We start from the raw sequence: 19,443 nt of genomic DNA, 5'->3' as shown, positions 1-19,443 counted from the left end.
ACTAATTTGCATATAGCCAAGTTCTGAGCTGGGATGGTGCAGTGAGCTGAAAAACGGTGATGGCTCAAGCCCTGATCTTTGGACTGGGTAAGAGTGGTCTGCTTAATTCAGACACTCTGTTCATCACCACCCCCTTTTCTGAATCATTTTTGTCCACCATAAGCGTGGAAGGGTATACTCAGATGTGAGTCCCTAGCTCATTGCACCATCAGGATTCAAGCATGCCGGGCCGAAGACAGCTGAAATGCCAGAAACCGGTCCCCGGTAGCTTGTTTCCTTCCCAGTATAAGAATTGGCTTGGTAGTTTGGTCTGCCCTGTTCCCATGATGCACTGGGCCAGGGTCAGACTAATTTGCATATAGCCAAGTTCTGAGCTGGGATGGTGCAGTGAGCTGAAAAACGGTGATGGATCAAGCCCTGATCTTTGGACTGGGTAAGAGTTGTCTGCTTAATTCAGACACTCTGTTCATCACCACCCCCTTTTCTGAATCATTTTTGTCCACCATAAGCGTGGAAGGGTATACTCAGATGTGAGTCCCTAGCTCATTGCACCATCAGGATTCAAGCAAGCCGGGCCGAAGACGGCTGAAATGCCAGAAACCGGTCCCCGGTAGCTTGTTTCCTTCCCAGTATAAGAATTGGCTTGGTAGTTTGGTCTGCCCTTTTCCCATGATGCACTGGGCCAGGGTCAGACTAATTTGCATATAGCCAAGTTCTGAGCTGGGATGGTGCAGTGAGCTGAAAAACGGTGATGGATCAAGCCCTGATCTTTGGACTGGGTAAGAGTGGTCTGCTTAATTCAGACACTCTGTTCATCACCACCCCCTTTTCTGAATCATTTTTGTCCACCATAAGCGTGGAAGGGTATACTCAGATGTGAGTCCCTAGCTCATTGCACCATCAGGATTCAAGCAAGCCGGGCCGAAGACGGCTGAAATGCCAGAAACCGGTCCCCGGTAGCTTGTTTCCTTCCCAGTATAAGAATTGGCTTGGTAGTTTGGTCTGCCCTGTTCCCATGATGCACTGGGCCAGGGTCAGACTAATTTGCATATAGCCAAGTTCTGAGCTGGGATGGTGCAGTGAGCTGAAAAACGGTGATGGATCAAGCCCTGATCTTTGGACTGGGTAAGAGTGGTCTGCTTAATTCAGACACTCTGTTCATCACCACCCCCTTTTCTGAATCATTTTTGTCCACCATAAGCGTGGAAGGGTATACTCAGATGTGAGTCCCTAGCTCATTGCACCATCAGGATTGAAGCAAGCCGGGCCGAAGACGGCTGAAATGCCAGAAACCGGTCCCCGGTAGCTTGTTTCCTTCCCAGTACAAGAATTGGCTTGGTAGTTTGGTCTGCCCTGTTCCCATGATGCACTGGGCCAGGGTCAGACTAATTTGCATATAGCCAAGTTCTGAGCTGGGATGGTGAAGTGAGCTGAAAAACGGTGATGGATCAAGCCCTGATCTTTGGACTGGGTAAGAGTGGTCTGCTTAATTCAGACACTCTGTTCATCACCACCCCCTTTTCTGAATCATTTTTGTCCACCATAAGCGTGGAAGGGTATACTCAGATGTGAGTCCCTAGCTCATTGCACCATCAGGATTCAAGCAAGCCGGGCCGAAGACGGCTGAAATGCCAGAAACCGGTCCCCGGTAGCTTGTTTCCTTCCCAGTATAAGAATTGGCTTGGTAGTTTGGTCTGCCCTGTTCCCATGATGCACTGGGCCAGGGTCAGACTAATTTGCATATAGCCAAGTTCTGAGCTGGGATGGTGCAGTGAGCTGAAAAACGGTGATGGATCAAGCCCTGATCTTTGGACTGGGTAAGAGTGGTCTGCTTAATTCAGACACTCTGTTCATCACCACCCCCTTTTCTGAATCACAATAGCAAACAAGCATTTACAATGCAATGGTCTCGGCATTCTTAAAGTTAGAGCTATTGGCATTGCTCATGACATTATTTTTATTTATGTTTTTTTTAAAAAACATAAATAAATGGCATTGCCATTTACAATGCTAATAGCTTAATCGCTCGCAAATGCGAGACCTATTGCATTTGCCCCACACACAGAGCCACACACACAGAGCCACACACAGGGAACAGAGGCCAGAAAAAACGCTCAGAACGAGGAAACAGGGGGCAGAAAAGCAAGCAAAGCGAGGGGGCAGGGGAGCAACCACAGCCAGGGGGCAGGGGAGCAAGCACAGCGAGGCGGCAGGGGAGCAAGCACAGCGAGGGGGCAGGGGAGCAAGCACAGCCAGGGGAGCAAGCACAGCCAGGGGGAAGGGGAGGGGAGCAAGCACAGCCAGGGGAGCAAGCACAGCCAGGGGGCAGGGGAGCAAGCACAGCCAGGGGAGCAAGCACAGCCAGGGGGGAGGGGAGGGGAGCAAGCACAGCCAGGGGAGCAAGCACAGCCAGGGGGCAGGGGAGCAAGCACAGCCAGGGGGCTGGGGGTGGCAGAAAAGCAAGCACAACGAGGGAACAGGCGCATTAACAACTGGGATAGGTGCATACATTACGTCCGCAGGTAGGAGGGGGGCGCACACCTCGTGAACAGCTAAAGTGGAAGCACACAGTGCATGAGCAGCAACAGTAAAAAAAAAATGCCATTGTCATTTACAATCCCAATAGCTTAATCTCTTGCAAATACGAGACCTATTGCATTTGCACCACACCCACACACACGGAGCCACACACTCACACACACACACACAGAGCCACACACACACAGAGCCACACACACACACACACACACAGAGCGAAAGAGACACACACACACCCTCACCCCGGGGACTCTCCTTATATATTTGGCCTCTGCCTCTGGAAAGGTGACAAGTTAAACACACATTTTAAAGATATGTTTATTGCTTTTTCATCTTGGTTATTTTGGGGGTGCTTCTTCACCCGCCCCCCCCCTCCTCCCTTACACCACGCATTCCGGCGCCTATGCTTCAAAGCCCCGCACCCAAACACGAGCATCGTCAACAGTTAAAAGTAGACCCAGCCCGCGCCACACCTGCGCTATACGATCCTCGCAGCGCCTGCCAATACAGTCAGCGCTAGGAGGCTGCACTAACTGCAGAAGAGCCGCTTACAAATATTATTACAGCATCTGAGAAACTTTGTTTTTATTTTCAACTAAAACATGAACCTTATGTCCAAACTCCCCTCTTGTAACTCGTGCGGAGCCTTGAATCGAAACCTCCTTTCATAAAGCTAGGCACCACATGGGCGACTTCCTGCTCGCTCCGCGGGGAGCAAAAAGGACCCAGAGGCCGGACCCGCCCAGGTGATTAGCACGCTACTACAGCTAGGCTTGAACACGCTCATTGAAAAAACAAACACAAAGCCAACAAGAGTCCAGGAGGCGAGGCAAAAAGTGGACGCAAAAAAAAAAGCATTGTGTTAACCGTGCCCACAAACGTGACGGGTGATTGATGTTTTGTAGCTGTGAAAACAACAGGTGTTGCCCTTACTTGCCTCCTGATGCTCATGTTATCGACCTAGATCGGCTCGGCCCGCTTTCGAACCTAGCGACGCCAGGTTTACACAAATGACGGGCTGTCCCTAAACACTGGGCCCACCTGCGGTGCCCCATTCCGTTTAACGTGGTCGGAGTTCGCACGACCATCCTCCCGGCGGCACCTCCATTACATATCTGTTTCCCTTGTTTGTAAGTGCCACCGCCTACAACTGCCTCCCCCCCACTGTTTACATTTTCCGCGTGCTTCCTTCCTCTCCATTCTTTCATTGTGGACAGTTCTGACCTTCCGGCCCCTCCTAACTTCTGTGACCTGTGACCCTCCCCCCTCCATGTACCCAGTTATTCTTTACATTGTTGGGTATCCCCACTCACCCCGCCCCACCGTGTGTCTTCATTCCCCGGGGTCATCTCCCATTCAATGCGCTGACTTCACCCATTCAGCCCAAATTTGTTGCATTGTCCCCTGGCATAGACCCGTGTGCCACAGCTCTTGCTATGGTCCACTCCCTGTGCCCTTTATTTTATTCGCTGGACTGTGCCCCTGTTGCTTACAGTGAGCCCTGGCACACCCTGCCCCCAGCCCTTGCCATGGTCCACTCTCTGTGCCCGCCTCATCAATGCGCCTGCCCCTGCCCGCCGGCGTTTACCCTCGCCTATGCGGGGAGCCGCGCACAGCCGCCGCGCCGAGGGGATGTGAGGCCTCCAGGAAGGAGTCTTAATGAGGGGTCTGGGTGGTGGTTGGCAGAGCTGAGAGAACCTGCCTCAGGGGGAGGAAGAGCGAGGCCATGAGAAGGGGTGAGGGGGTGTGGACTGAAGTGGAGGTGGGAGGAGAACCAATCAGCCCTGTGCTTCAGCTGTCCCCGGCTGGCGTCCCACAACCCCCAGGCATCTTCCAACTTAAAGTTGACTGCACTGAAAGTTCTCTCGGCTGCAGCCGCTATAAATTGAAGCATTCGCCCCACTCACCCTTACACAATTAACCCCGCCCATCGCTCAATGCGTCACCTGGGCAGAAACCCTTCCGGTGTCTTGATTACAAAAAACGAGCAACAATAATTACCATTCTTCTAACACAAAAAATCGAAGCAGGCGATCATTTTGCCCTGTCATGCTCCCTGGGGCCGGCTTTGGTTCCGCACAGCCTCGGTAGCGACTTTCAAAACTGACCTCAAAGTCCTTCTCCTCCAAACCCCCCCCCCCACACACACGTTATTGAAGACACTGCAATCAGCTCCTTGCACAGACACCCACACTACCTCAACCTTTTACTGCCATATGCCTCTTGTTCATACTCTTGTTTGTGTTCTTTCATGTGATTTCTGTAATGATTTACTTTTTGTAACTTCTTAACCTCGTACCTACTTTGGTAGTGTTTGTTAATTGTCTTAATTAATCTGGCGAAAAAGATAAACGAGATGTTGGAAGAGATAAGTGAGAGAAAAGGAAAAGCTCAAGAAAAAGAAAATGGTTTGGCTTTTTTTTCAACAATACAAATTATCATTAATAGACACCGCGCTGATATGGCAGGTGTTGCAAGAGTGCAAGCTTCTCTGAGTAACAGCTCACAACTGGACGCAACTATGAAGTGCCCCCATTCATTTAGCGCGGGGACACGCCTGCAGGCGTACACCAGGCGCTTTACAAATGCCCCTAATAATAATAATAATAATAATAATTTGAAACCATCTGTAACATCCATGTAACGAAAGGACATATTTATATTGCAAAGCGCTGTAGCACCTTTGGGGAATGTCCGCTCTATATACATTCGAATAAATAAGAGAAGTACCGAAAATAAAATGTAAATTTAACCAAGAAATGAAGCCCGTAGACTGTGAAAAAGTTTAACTGCAGGAGAGGGAGGAATGAGACATAAGTCAAAGTGAAATAAATAGAAGTGAAAGAAGATGAACGAAAGAAACAAAGGCACAGAGGGGGAAAAGAAAAACAGAAGGCAAAAAAGATAAACGAGATGTTGGAAGAGATAAGTGAGAGAAAAGGAAAAGCTCAAGAAAAAGAAAATGGTTTGGCTTTTTTTTCAACAATACAAATTATCATTAATAGACACCGCGCTGATATGGCAGGTGTTGCAAGAGTGCAAGCTTCTCTGAGTAACACCTCACAACTGGACGCAACTATGAAGTGCCCCCATTCATGAGTGACCACTGTAGCGTTCAAAGGTGGAACCATTCTGACCTCAGGGAAGGGTAGGCAATCTACATACCCTTTGTTGGCTTGACCACTTACTACGATCCAGCATCACACAGAAACGAGACACAAGTTTGTTGATCCAGAAGGCAGCGCAGGGTCTCGCTGACCCCCGCAGCACTTGTCCTCGAGTGCACACACGCAACGATAGTGCAACTCCGCAAGCATGGCCTGCTTTCAAACGCAGCCATGACCAGCGGCGACTCACATAATCTTTGTTCCGTATCACTGTAAACAATGTGCACGAATATCTTTCTCTTATACCTGCGGGTGACTCACGGAGCTCTCCTTCTCAAACTCGCCTGAAACCGAACTAAACAAATAACGTAAACAAGCAAAGTGCCCCCATATATCCCGACCTGCCCCGCGCTAGAACTGCTGCACGCGCACCAGCGCAAGACACCACAAAAACGATCCCGCTCCCCAGGTTCAGGCCCCAGGTTCAGGCATGAGTAGTGCACGAGGTGGGAGCACACGAGACGTCGCCGTGAGCGTGCACGCAAGCTGAAGAGGATCGCCGGAGAAGACATGGAGCCTGATGCCGATGCCGAGACTGACCTGCTGCGGAGGGAGAGGGACACGCGGAAAGAGCATGGTGAGTGGGGGGGAATGTGTGTGTGCGTGTGTCTGTGTGTGCGGTGTGGGGCTTAGTTGTAGGGGGAGGGGGTGTGTGTGTGTGTCTCTGTGCGCTTGTGTGTGCACGCGCGCGATTGAGAGGCGAGAGGCTGACTGGCTGTGTACAGTTGGAGCAAGAGATGTGCACGGCGGGCGGGCGGGGGGGGTGCGCGTCCACGAGGTGCAATCGGCGCTTGTGCCCCGGTCTGTCTCCCTTGAGGAGCAACTCGGCTGCAATAGGTCTCGAAGCCAAGACCTAAAAATTGTCCCTCCTCATGCCCGTTGTAAAGCTGAGTGTTATCCAAACTGTGGTGGGTAGACAGTAGGACTGTATGCTTGGGTTGTGCACTTTCCCTATTATTAGTTTAAAGGGTAGAAATTTCTTCAGCTACATATTTGAGGTCTGAGCCCATCACTGTTCCCTATAATGAGGCCAAAGAGGCCTCCGTGTTCCCCCAGAAACTGTTCAACTAAAAAATGTGTTTGGTGCTCAATTTCCTTAAGGAAGTTAACATCTCGAAAAAAGGTGGACATGGTAAATAAGCAAAACATAAGTTGTGTTGACTTTATATCCGACATCTGCAGTAAACAGGGGACTTTGGGGTTGCACTAAATGGGGGCTTCCAAGAGAACACTCCACCTGTGCTTTCCGCTGCATGCACATGCTCTCTGGGTTGCTCTCCACTGATACTGTCTCTTTACAGCACAGATTGTGCTTGTGAAGCAACAAAATGACTGCCATGACCATGTTCCTAAGAATCTCTGGAAAAGGACTCATCAGATTGAACTCCACCGACAAAAAATTGCTTCCAGATTCGGTTGTCCATTTTCCTCTCCCTTGGATGCTGTCTCTGTATCTGATCCTACTTCAGAACTCTCCAACATTACTTGGGTTATGACCTTGGCAGCTGTCATCCACCAAGATACCATCCCTGTTCATGGTCTGAAACCTTTGTTCTGAAACACTTTGTCCTATGTAGAAAACAGAAATATCCGCCTAAATCAGTGTGTGGGTGTGTTCATCCGTGTGACAAAGTGTAAAAGCAAGAACGCATTTAGCTTATTAATGCTATTTATTTATTTATTTATTTATTTTATGATTTATAGAGCGCCTGGTGACCCGTAGGCATCACCGCGCTGTAGAGTTGTGAGATCCAGGAGAAGGAGGACCGGGTGAACTATTTGGGGAACAAGAAGGTTTTTAGTTTTTTCCGGAAGAGGGCGTGACAGGGTTCCAGACGCAGATTGCGAGGAAGTGCGTTCCATCCTGCCGAGGCTTTGACCGAGAAGCGACGGCCTCCGGTACGAGCCTTCTTAAATTTTGGAACTATGGCCAGATGTTCGCCGTCAGAGCGAAGTGTTCTGGGGGCTTTGTAGGGGGCGACCAAGTCTTTCAGGGCGGCTGGGTCGACACCATTGATGAGTTTATGGCTGGTGCACAGGGCTTTAAACTCTACTCGCTGGCGAACAGGAAGCCAGTGCAGAGCCTTGAGGGCCGGTTTGGCAGAGGCTCTGGGAGGGAGGTTCATAATGAGCCTTGCCGCAGCGTTTTGTGCCCGTTGGAGTTTGGCCAAGGTGAATTCCGGTGCGCCAAGGTAGACGGCGTTACTGTAGTCAAGCCGGGCTAAGATGAGCCCTTGAACCAGAAGTTTCCTGGAGAGGGGGGGGGGGGAGAGGGAGAATTTTGCGAATTGACCGCAGGAGGCCAAAACATGTTCCAGCGGTCTTGGCTGCCTGGGTCTTCATGGAGAGGTCCGGTTCCAGCCAGACTCCTAGTGTTTTGATTTCTGTTTTTGGTGTGGGTATATCACCAAAGGAGTCCGGCCAAACAGAAGGAGGGATGGAGGACCATTTGTTGCCCAGAAGCATAATTTCGGATTTGCACCGTTCAGCTTCAGGGAGGATTTGCACATCCAGGTGTGAATATCCTGGAGACAGCTCAGCAGGCTGTCAGGGTGATTATCCAGGTGGGAAAGCGAGACGACAAGTTGGGTGCCGTCTGCATAGTTAACTATTTTTATCCCGTAGGGGGTCACGACATCCTCAAGAGGGGCCATGTAAACATTAAACAGGGTGGGACTAAGCGAAGACCCCTGGAACTCCGCATGTGAGTGGGAGGGGGTCTGAGCGAGAGTTGCCGTCCCACACCTGAAATGAGCGACCGGATAGAAAGGAGTCAATCCATGCATGTGCTATTCCCACAATTCCTGCCCTGGCCAGGCGATGGAGAAGGACACGGTGATCCACCGTATCAAAGGCGGCACTGAGGTCCAGGAGGATCACTGCCACTGATCCTCCTGAATCCAGGATGCACCTTGCCTCCTCGATGACGGAGAGGAGGGCAGTGTCGGAGCCCTGGCCGGGCCGGAATCCTGTTTGAGATTGACGCAGGATTTTGTTGGTCTCCAGGAATTGGGAAAGTTGCAAATTAACTAATTTCTCCGCCATCTTGCTGATACAGGGAAGGAGTGATATGGGTCTGTAGTTGGCCATATCGTCCGGGTTCAATTGGGGCTTTTTCAGCAGGGCCTTGACGACCGCGTTCTTCCAATTGGGAGGCACTGTGCCTTGGAAGAGAGAGATGTTAATGAGATCCCTGATGATGGGGGCTATGCTGGGAGACACAGTTTTTAAAAGTCTAGTCGGGGCCGGGTCAAGGGGAGAACCGCTTTTCATTTTGGCCAACGTGGAGGTGACCTCACTGAGGGAGACTGCTCTAAAGGAGGACAGCCGCGGGCTGTTAGTGCAGGCCTCTATATCAGCGTGATTATGAGGGCTGATAGTAGGGAGGGAGTCCAGTATCCGCGAAATTTTTGAGTCGAAATAGGTGGCTAGGTCGTTACTTCTATCCGGGGGAGAGTGGTAAGCAGCGGAGGCCGTAGGAATATTAAGAAGTTCCTTGACAATCAGGTAAGATTCTTTAGCAGAATTGGTGGCATTTTTTATTCTATTATCATAGAATGCGGCCTTAGCTAGTTTGAGGGCCGATTTGTAGCGTCTTACCGAACTGTGGTAAATATCTTTGTTACTGTGGAGCCAGTCCTTTCTCCACTGTCTCTCAGCCTTTTTACACTCTTTGCGGAGGTCTCGGAGATCAGAAGTGTATTGACCTGAAGAACTCCTCTGAAGAATTTCTCTAAAGACTCTAAAAAAAAAAAGACAAAAAAAACTCGAAGTATTACTTCAGTGTGCCAAATATTACAACATACTTCATGGGAAACGTGGTGCAATGCAGCTTGCAAAACTGCTCTGCTGTGTCACCTGGGTAAAGCAGAACTGCACCTTGTCTTCCAAGAAATGTCACAGTTCTGCTGTCTCCATGACCAGGCAGACATTGTGCTGCCTTGCGCCAATACGAGTAACCTTGCTCCATAGTGGGCAGGGCAGTTATGGTCAGGATAGTTTTTGTGCAAGAAAGGGTCTCTTCCTGCACAAAACTACCTTTTGTGGTGTTTTCTTCTCTGTATGTGTGCTGAAAAACGCAGCACACAAGCAACTAGGAAATAAAGAGAAGTAGGACTGCTGGACCTCTGAAGGACTGCTACTCTGCTGGACTGATGCTTTGGTGGACTACTGCCTTGCTGTGCTGCCCTGATGCCTGCAGTTCCCCTGCCTGGATGAGAAGGACTAGGCCTGCTTTACTTGAACCCAGTGTGACTCCAAGGGCTCACTGCCTGGCCTCCTGATCCTATGTCTCAGGGACATAAAACACTTTCAGCATACCTGCTTCTACATCTGGATTTTGCCATCTGTGAGTCTGCCCTCCCAAATGGTGCCACTCCAGTCCTGGACCTTTGGAAGTGAGGCCTAAGCTGCTTGCTTCAGCAAAACCAGGCATCCACTCTTGAACCAGCACATTGGCGGTGTTATGTGGATCAGAACTGGCGAATTGCTCCGTTTCTGGTGCATTGCCTCTGCTGCATGTATCAGCCCAACGTATTGTTTTTGGATCCACCACTGCACAAGGTCCCCTCATCTCCGTCGATGGCATCCTCGACAGTGATGCTGAATGTCTGCATTGCAGCCCTTCACTCATCAGAGACAACTCATTGTCGCTGTAGCGCAGATCAGGACCGGTGCATTGCCCCCACTTGGCGATTCGACAGCGATATATCACTTCAGCTCACATTTTCGATGTCGATTCAGCCAGGATCCAGGTACTTTAGCTCAATGGTCCTCATTGCGTCCCTGTATCCTGCCCATGCTCCTTTGCAATCAACCTGAACTTTTTACTTTGCCCCGGTCTGGTGCAACCAAATATCCAAAGTAATCGTTTATTGCTTTTAAGCTCTATTTTACAGTTTATTCTTTAAAAATTCTAAATCTTGAGTTCTCTTACTTGGTGTAAAATCTATTTGTGTCCTGTTTTCCCTGTTTTACTGTTTGAAGTGCTTCACAAATACTTTACACATTGCCTCTATGTTAAGCCTGACTGCTCTGTACCAAGCTACCAGAGGGCGAGTACAGGTTAATTTAGGGTTTGCCTGCTGCTTACCCTGACTATGATTTTGGATGCTGCTTGAATAGGGCACATATGCCAGTCAACCTACAACCCATTTTCTAACAGTGTTTAATTTTTTAAAAAAAAGTTCAAACAGAGCAAATAATTTAGTGGTGAGTCAAGTGCATGCCACACACAACTTTGTAACATGTAGGTTTTTGGTTCTTACCCTAACTAGACAACTTCTGGGGTGACGACACAGCTCTACATGATGAATTAAACCACTTACTGCAAATAACTATGGATAACTCCTAGATTACATGTTGCTGCCTCAGTAAAATAGAGCAGAGGTGTTATGCGTCAACAACAGAGAATGTGTATGTATAATTGGATTGTGATAGGTTAAAATTTGGGTAAGGTAGCTCAGTTGTTAATTTGTCACTATCAGAAGTGTGGTAGGGTGGGAGAGTTTGTATGTATGTAAAATCCACAGATTGCACTCCCACTTCATGGAAAACAAATTAAATATCACTTTCAAACTTGATAGGTGGGCCATAAAACTTCACACGTCTGAGGAAAAAGTCTGACAGTGGGTAAAATTAAAAGCGATGGTCAGACAAAGAATCTGTACCTGCGAGTGCAAAGCACTGGTGGTTACCGCACAGGCACCTCTGTGTGAGCTAGCCTCAGAGGACCTGCCCTGGAGACGTAAGGGTGGAGCTGGACATGGGGCACTCCAAGACCATCTCTTAGCATGGCAATATCAGTTGCTGAGCTAGTGGAACCTGCTCCCCCCTTTCCCCCCGAACCCAATCTATATATAGGCTTTTCAATCTCCTTTTATAGAATACTTTAAAAAAGTACTTACAAGACAATTATTTCTATGGCTTGGTTTGTATTTTGGCACCTGAGACCAAGCCACAGCTCTTGGTTGGTTCACCGTATCATTTTTTGTGGCTTTCCCATCTCTAGTTCCGGCTACAGATATGGAAATAACGTCATTTTCTCAGGTGGACACTATTGAGTGTTCTGTTTTTTAAAATGCCGTGGGCCTCATTTATGAAAAGTGATGCATCGCTGCGTGAAAACAGCGATGCGTCACTTTTCACTGCGCACTCCTTGCGACACCAATGATGCGTCATATTTAAAGTATGACGCATCATGTCGCAAGGACTTACAGATATGTCCGTATTTCTGACGCATCTGTAAGCGCAAAAGTGACGCATTGCTGGAGTGTGTCACAGAAGTGACGCAACTCCAGCAATGCGTCCTTTCACATGGGGAAAGCCCCACATGAAAGGGCTTGCGTCAGTCTTACGCCTGCTGTGAGGCAGGCGCAAGATTTTGATGCAACAGCATCCTAAAAGTGACGCAGTGAAATCTCATAGATTTCACTGCGTCACTATTACGAGGCTTTTTGCTGGGGAACGCCCCCTCTGCATACATTATACCTGACGCAGGTATAATGTGGCGCAGGGGTTTAAAAAGTGACGCATCTACCTAGATGCGTCACTTTTTAAATATGGCGCAACAAGGCGCATGTTGTACGGCGCTGGTGCGTCACAAAAAGTGACGCACCGGCGGCGCAAAACTGACGCAAGGCCTCATAAATAAGGGCCCGGCGGCGCAAAAGTGACGCAAGGCCTCATAAATAAGGGCCCTTGTTCTTTGCAGTTGCCCTTTCTTTGCAGACTCTGGCAAGTGGGTGTCGACCCTACAACCTCCCCCAAGGGTAAAAAAAAGGAAAGCAAACTACTTTTAGCGAGCCAGCTGATTACTTCCAGTTCGTCCCTGCAAGTTGATTTATAAGCACGCATCCTCATTAGCCGTGATAAATGTATTCTTTTAACAGGATACTGTGTTCACGCTTCACAGGATGCATAATGTTCGCCCCCTGGTCTCTTTTAGTTCGAGAAAAATATGTCCTCTTCAGAAATGGTTGCATCGCCCCGCAGTAATTAAAGAGCAAGGCAACACGTGCAGCTTGGACTGTACACCAACCTTCTTTTGGCGCTCAAGGTGAAGAGGTGTACAGAAAACCTTTCTGCTTTAGCGGCACTAGATTACATTTTATTGCAAGTGTCAGTCAGCTGTATGCTCTCGCTTGCATTACCACGGAAATATCGTTATTTGTTCCACGGTTATCTTTAATTTCTGTTGAAAGGCCTTTCCAGGTGGCAGGGACCGCTTTTGTGAGCTGCAAATGCATCTCGTCCTGTCCTATCTGAAATGAGCCTGCCAGCAGCTAGTAGCATCCTTCGACGTGGGCCTCACTCTACACTCACAAAATAACTACGGGGTTAAAGTGTGCGCAAGATAGAGATGAAAAGAGGACATATACATTAATCAAAGCCAGAGAACTGTCAGAATGTGACTCGAAGTGTAAGGGATATGTGGTCTTTCTTTACACAATGGAAACTGGAAGAACCTTGTATTCTGAATTTATGGAAGACAATATAATAGTGACACGATGTAATTCACTTAATGACTTCCTGATTTGTAGCCAGATTCTTGACGTTTTCGTTTTCTACAGATGGACCCGCCAGAGTATCCACCTCTTCAATCCTACACACGAGACCCTGGAGTTCGAAGTTGTCAACACCAATCCCGGGCATTTTTCAGTGGAGGTGGACCCACAGAAACCTGTGAGTAATTCGAAAATCCAGCACTGTGCTGCATTGAGCCTTGAAAGAAATAGGCTAATTACACCACTGAAAATAATCCTAATATGTGCTGAGTTCTTTACATTAAATCCACGTATACAGAAAAGTAACAGTTCAGTTTAGTGAAATTAGGCCTGCGAAAGGGACTCGGCTATGATATGGATTGCATTGTTTCTGGAGCCTTTCAGCGGACACAGACACCGTTTATAAACCGAAATTGGATAACTGCTCAATGGCAAACCTGAATTTTCATTGTTTAGTTACTTCCCGGTTAAGTTCTCTCTGTGCACACGGCAACACTTACTAACAGATATTGTTGTGAACTAAAAGTGATTAAATCATGTTTTCTCGTTTTCATGCTTTATAAACATGCCTTCATTTTTAGGGGCTGTGGGAGATCCTTGGTCTAGAGGCCTAGAATAATCCAACGTAATTTGGGGTATAAATTATTTCAACTGAGGTTTTTTGGAGCCCGGGTCCCCGGAAGTGCCGGAGCTCAGAAGCATAGCAGAAAGACCCGAACACCTTGACATAACATACCACAGAACAAAGAGATTAATGTCAGTAAACTCTAACTATGAAAGAACTGAGAAGGGAATTAACAAAAGTGGAGGAACGAAAAGGCCAAGTCCAAACTTAATGAACTGGAGAGTGAAAACAACCTAACTATGTGCTGCCTGGCTTCTGTTCCTTGTTGTTTTAACTTTAAATATTATTCCACCTCATCTCACTCGAAAGTACACCCATAACCAGGAAGTCCTTTTATGAAGGTAAAACTCTGTTTGGGATGTAATGTGTGTATTCATTTGGTCACCAAAGTCCAGTTCGCCATTGTTTTCAAGCCCTTCCATCCCTACCTGTAATCTCGTGTTGATGCAGTTTATAATTCATGACACCTGGCATAAGGGCCAGCTTTAGAGCTGGTGGCACCCAGTACGACAATTTTTGTTGGTGCCCCCCCAATGACCACCTCTATCAATGGATTCTCTTACCACCACCCTTTAACAGTGCCCAAGTCTCCATAACCACTCTCTCGCCGATGCATATATAGCGCCACTCATACCAGTGTAGGGTGTCAGAGCACTCTTCATCACACACACATTATACAGAGATAATCAATCATATGTGTGTAACTCATCATATAGAAAATGTTACTTAAGACAGAGGACTACAAGGTGTAGGAGTCACATGTCATCAATACTTGTAGGCAGTATAGTTTAATAGTGCTTGGTCTAGAGAAGCACAAACTGAGAATTCAAAAAGGAACACCATAGTTGGGTGTTCTCTTTAATAATGAGAATAGATTTCTGCCCAATGTAATCCTTTTTGCAACATTAATCTTTGCTCAAATCTATGCTTTTCAGTGTGCATACAGTCCTTTGATAAAAGTTAATAGTTCAGTACAGTTACAAAGTGCATAGAATGTGAATAGGTCAATAGGTTACTGCTGGTAAAAGAGACATCCTATTTTTGGTCAAGTCTGTTTATTAGCAAATTTTCTTAGTTTGTAAAGAAACAGTTCAGGAAAGATGGTCAAGTCTGTTTATTAGCAAATTTTCTTAGTTTGTAAAGAAACAGTTCAGGAAAGACAATCACAGTGCATTGGATTTTCTCGCTTGCGGCGCAGCAATATGGAATATCAGGCGCATTACAACAGGCTTTATAACTGACAATCAAAGGGCACCATTTTATATGTACAGCAAGGATGGAAATTGTCCGCCCATCACTGGTCAGGCGCACGCTGTTAGGGTCCTTGCCCCAAAGTGAGTCCATAGTTGATCACACGCTAAGTCTCTGTGCATCAGCATGAGTGAGGATGGACTTTTGTGTAACAATACATAAGGTGAACAGTAGTGGTGTATCCAAATTGGAAGAGACCGCACATACACAAATAATAGTAGGATGAACAACAATGCTGGATGAGTGAAAAATCTTTAGTTTTTAAAGACGGAGTGCTAGGTAGACCCCTATCCCCCACTACCAAGAGGGACCAATGACAATCAAAAGATTGACAAATGTACAATCAAAGAGAAGAGGTCAAAGAGAGCACAATCCTGGAGCACATGTACAAAAAAGACTAATAAGTCTCGTAGTATCCACAACACTTAAGCTGTATATATCCTATGATTTCAATTTTTGGACAAAAACAAGGAGCAAAAAAAGTTCATATTTTCATTTTCTTTATTTGAAGATCCATAAAATTAGAGTTGATAAGAAACAGCCAACACGTGTTTCGTCAGTACTCTCAATCAGTACTATGACTTTTTCAAGGCTGTGAGACAAGACAAGAAATATATACATGACATTACACAAGTGAATAAATAACAATGTAAAAAAGCAGCATGTACGGGCCTAAAACTCAACAACAAAGAATATTATTTTTATTGTTAAAGTAGACAAAGTACTGGAAACCAAGAAACTGGAAGTGAAATATATGGTGAAGAAAGAGGGAAGTGTGAGAAAACAATCGGAGAAGAAACAGGGGAAGACAGAGGTGCTTTTATGTTTCAGTGCCTATTGAATCGTGAATACCACTCAAAAGTGTTGTTCAGAGTGTAATCAGTGATATAGATAACCATCACCAGGTGAGTAAATAGTACGGAAAAATAATATAAGCACACTAACCTATAAGAAAGAAAATAGTTCGGCGCATGTAACCTCGTTTCACTTTTGTGTAACAGTGGAAACCAAACAATGAAAGGAAAATAAAGGAAAACAATTGCAGCTGCAGGAAAAACCCTCAATGTCTACTGGTCCCCACCCCTCCCCCAAAGGACAGCCCCCCTCCCCCTCCCCGCTCTTTTCCCCGGGATCACAATTTTATGAAACACTCACGCGCCCCACTAAACAAGCAGATGAACAAACTGGAACCCAACCCGCAGCACACCCGTTTTCCCGGCAACACCACTCAATCCACCACCGCTCCCCCGCCCCGCCCTCCCATCCCGCTGCAAGGCACCAAGCATGCACTCCCATCGCTCCACCATGGGTTCCCTCCGGAGGCCCACCGTTTCTTCCCTGCGTATAGCCATCCACTCAGCCCGGGCCCACACCTGAAGGGAAGAGGTCCACGCCTGCACGCTTGGCGGATCATTCGCCTTCAAGCGCCTCGCAATGAGGCGTGTGGCCACCCCTAACCCCAGGTCCAAGAAGCGAGAGGATGCCTTATCTTTGGGCGATCTCTTAAATTGATGTAGTCTGTACTCCGGCCACTACAGGGGTATGCACCGTCCAATGCATTTACAGAGCAACTCGCCTATTGCGCCCCAGTAGGAGTCCAGCGTGGGGCAGCTCCATAAGAGGTGGAGGAGCCCCGCATCTAGTATCCCGCAACTGGGGCAGGACGCATCCACTCGGTGGAAGTACTTATTTATAAGCGCAGGTGTAAGGTAGGCCCTGTGCACTACGTAGAGTTGTATTTGGCGGAAGCCTAGGTTTCTGGGAATGCGCACTGGACTTTGGAGGACTCTGCCCCAGTCCCTGTCAGACAATGCCCAGCCCAAGTCCTGCTCCCATTTGGCCCTAAGAGATGTCAGATTGACCCCCGTATGTATCCTCAATGACCCCGCAAACCAATGCACCAGGTGCCTGCCCCTTCCCATGACTTGCAGGTATTGTATGGTTAAATGTGTTGCAGGCTCCGAGGTCATGTCTCCCCACTTGGCCGTCAGTTTTGCCACTAAAGACCAGTGCAGTAGGAACCCCCCAGAAGGGAGACCGTCCTCCCCCACCAGCGTCCCATATGGTACCAGCGCACCATCACGGAAGAGGTCTCCCAGAGTCTGTATGTCTGCCTCTTTCCAGTGGTCCAGCATGGTACGCGTGAGGATTCCGGTACCCCCCAGGAAAGCCTCCAGTGGCACCGCAGGTGCTTATGTAAGTACCCTCCGGGTGATGTAAAGGGCTCTGCGAAAGCACTTGTAGGCAGCAGCTGAGCAGGTCTTGCTGACGCCGCCAACGGATGGAACAGCTGAGTGATCCGCTCTCGTGAATACTGCGGCTCCACCGTGGCGGTGTCTTCTCCACCCCTATCCGCCAGCCATCTAGCAATCCACTGGAGCTGCGCCGCCAGATAATAATGCTCGAAACAGGGAGCAGCTAGCCCGCCACTATCTCTCGGCAGGAACAATTTCACGAGCGCCAACCGGTGTCTGGACGTTCCCCACAGGAAGTCCTGCAGCATCATGTTGAGTGCTGTAAAGAAGGAAGGCTGCACATAGAGAGGTAGATTGACAAAATAGCACAGGAGTCTAGGGAGCATAACCATTTTGGCCAAGGCCACCCTGCCCGTCGTGGTTAGTGGAAGAGTGGTCCAAAAACGTATCTGCGACCGGAGTGCTGCCACCGACCTACCCAGATTACTGTTGAACAGATCAGCCGCCTGCCTATAGACCTGTATCCTAAGGTACCGGAATGTGTCAGCTTTCCATTGTACCCGCGTGTCACCAAGGCTGTACCCCGGATACTCCGTTGCCGTGTTGAAGGCGTATAGACAAAACTTACCTGCGTTTACCTTGAGCCCTGAGACAACTGCGAACTGCTCCAGCACCTGGGCAGCCTCCCCGGTATGTGCGCCACATCTCTAACGAACACCAGCAGGTCGTCTGCATAGAACAAGACCTGGTATGTCGCATCTCCCAGTGGGATCCCTGCTCCCAGTGTCTGCCGCAGCATTTCCGCCAATGGTTCCACCTTTACCGCGAATAACAGCGGGGACAGGGGGCAACCCTGACCAGTGCCTCGGCCAATCGCCACTGACTCAGAAATATATGGACCCAGCCGCACTCGAACTTGAAGGTTCGTGTAGAGGAGCTGAACCGCCTGTAGGAAGCCTTCGCCCAGTTCGTAGCACGAGAGTACCACTGCCAGGTACCTCCACTCCAGGCAGTCTAAGTCTTTCTCCAAGTCGATTATCAGGCACCCTGCCCTGGGCCAGTCCCTTGCTGTGCCCTCCGCCACCCTAAAGAACCTGCTGAGGTTCAGGGAGGTAGACCTTGCCGGCACAAACCCGTTCTGATTAGGGTGCACTAGGTGGGGGACCACCACCGGAAGCTACTCTGCAAATATTTTCGCGAATACTTTATAGTCCACGTTTAGCATTGCCAGCGGCCTATACGAGCCTAATGCGGCGGGGTCTCTATTCGGCTTAGTTAAGGAGACTAGAAATGCTTCCCGCATGGACGGGGGAAGCGAACCCTCGTCTATGGCCTTGTTAAACAGCTGAAGGAGCAGGGGCGCCAGCCTGTCCTTGTTCGCCTTGTAATATTCAGCAGGCAGGCCATCCGGCCCAGAGGTCTTTCCAGTTGCCATGTCCCCGATTGTGTGTCCCACTTCTTCCAGAGTGAGCGTTGAGCTCGCCCCTATGATCTTCCATCGCCGCCGACATGTTGAGGGCGTCCAGGAACGCGTCCAGCGCGTGCCGTGGGCCTATGCCTCGAGACTGATAGAGCTGCTTATAGTGGTCAGTCAAGGCGCTGTGGATTTCTCTCTGCGTGTACACCAGTACTCCCTCTGCGGTGCGCAGCACGCCTATAGGGGCATGACGACTTTTGCTTTGCACCAACCAGGCCAGCAACCTACCGGCCCTATCTGCCTTGACATGTGTCCTAGCCATGTGCGCCGCGTAATTGTGACACCGCAACTGCTCCAGGAGCAACGCATGCCTAGCATGAGTGCTCTCCCGTCCCTTCGCCCTCCCTTTCGTAGCGGAGGAGCTCCAACTCCAGTTTCGCCAGGAAAGCCGAACACTTTTTCCAGATGTTCCACGCGGCCCGCCAGACAATGCCTGCGAATGGCCACTTTGTACGCCTCCCACTCCACCAGGGCGCTGCTTGCTGTCCCCCCATTGTCCTCAAAATAGGCCAGGATAGCCGTACCCAGGGAAGACCGGAACTCGGCATCTTCAATCGCAGCAGGCTGCAGCCACCACGTGGGCACGGGGGGGCAACCTGCCTCCCAACTAATCTTAAACCGGAGGGGGTTGTGATCCGAGTGTGTTCTCCCTAAGTATTCCGTCTCTGCAAGGAGTGGGAGTAAG

The 19,443-nt window shown here is 48.8% G+C and overlaps 1 protein-coding gene across 1 annotated transcript in view; it reads left to right on the top strand.

Annotated features, from left to right (window-relative positions):
- Nucleotides 1-19,443, top strand: part of CFAP47 (cilia and flagella associated protein 47) — a 2,734,468-nt gene that overhangs the window by 1,643,030 nt on the left and 1,071,995 nt on the right. The window contains exon 54 of the mRNA XM_086934611.1: nt 13,277-13,388. Within this exon, the coding sequence (XP_086790737.1) occupies nt 13,277-13,388 (112 nt within the window). The remainder of the gene's footprint in view (nt 1-13,276; nt 13,389-19,443) is intronic.

The sequence above is a fragment of the Lissotriton vulgaris genome, chromosome 8, assembly GCF_964263255.1.
Source record: "Lissotriton vulgaris chromosome 8, aLisVul1.2, whole genome shotgun sequence".
In the NCBI taxonomy this organism is placed as follows: domain Eukaryota; kingdom Metazoa; phylum Chordata; class Amphibia; order Caudata; family Salamandridae; genus Lissotriton; species Lissotriton vulgaris.
Note: the sequence above shows the minus strand (reverse complement) of the source record. Positions and strands in the feature narration are given on the sequence as shown.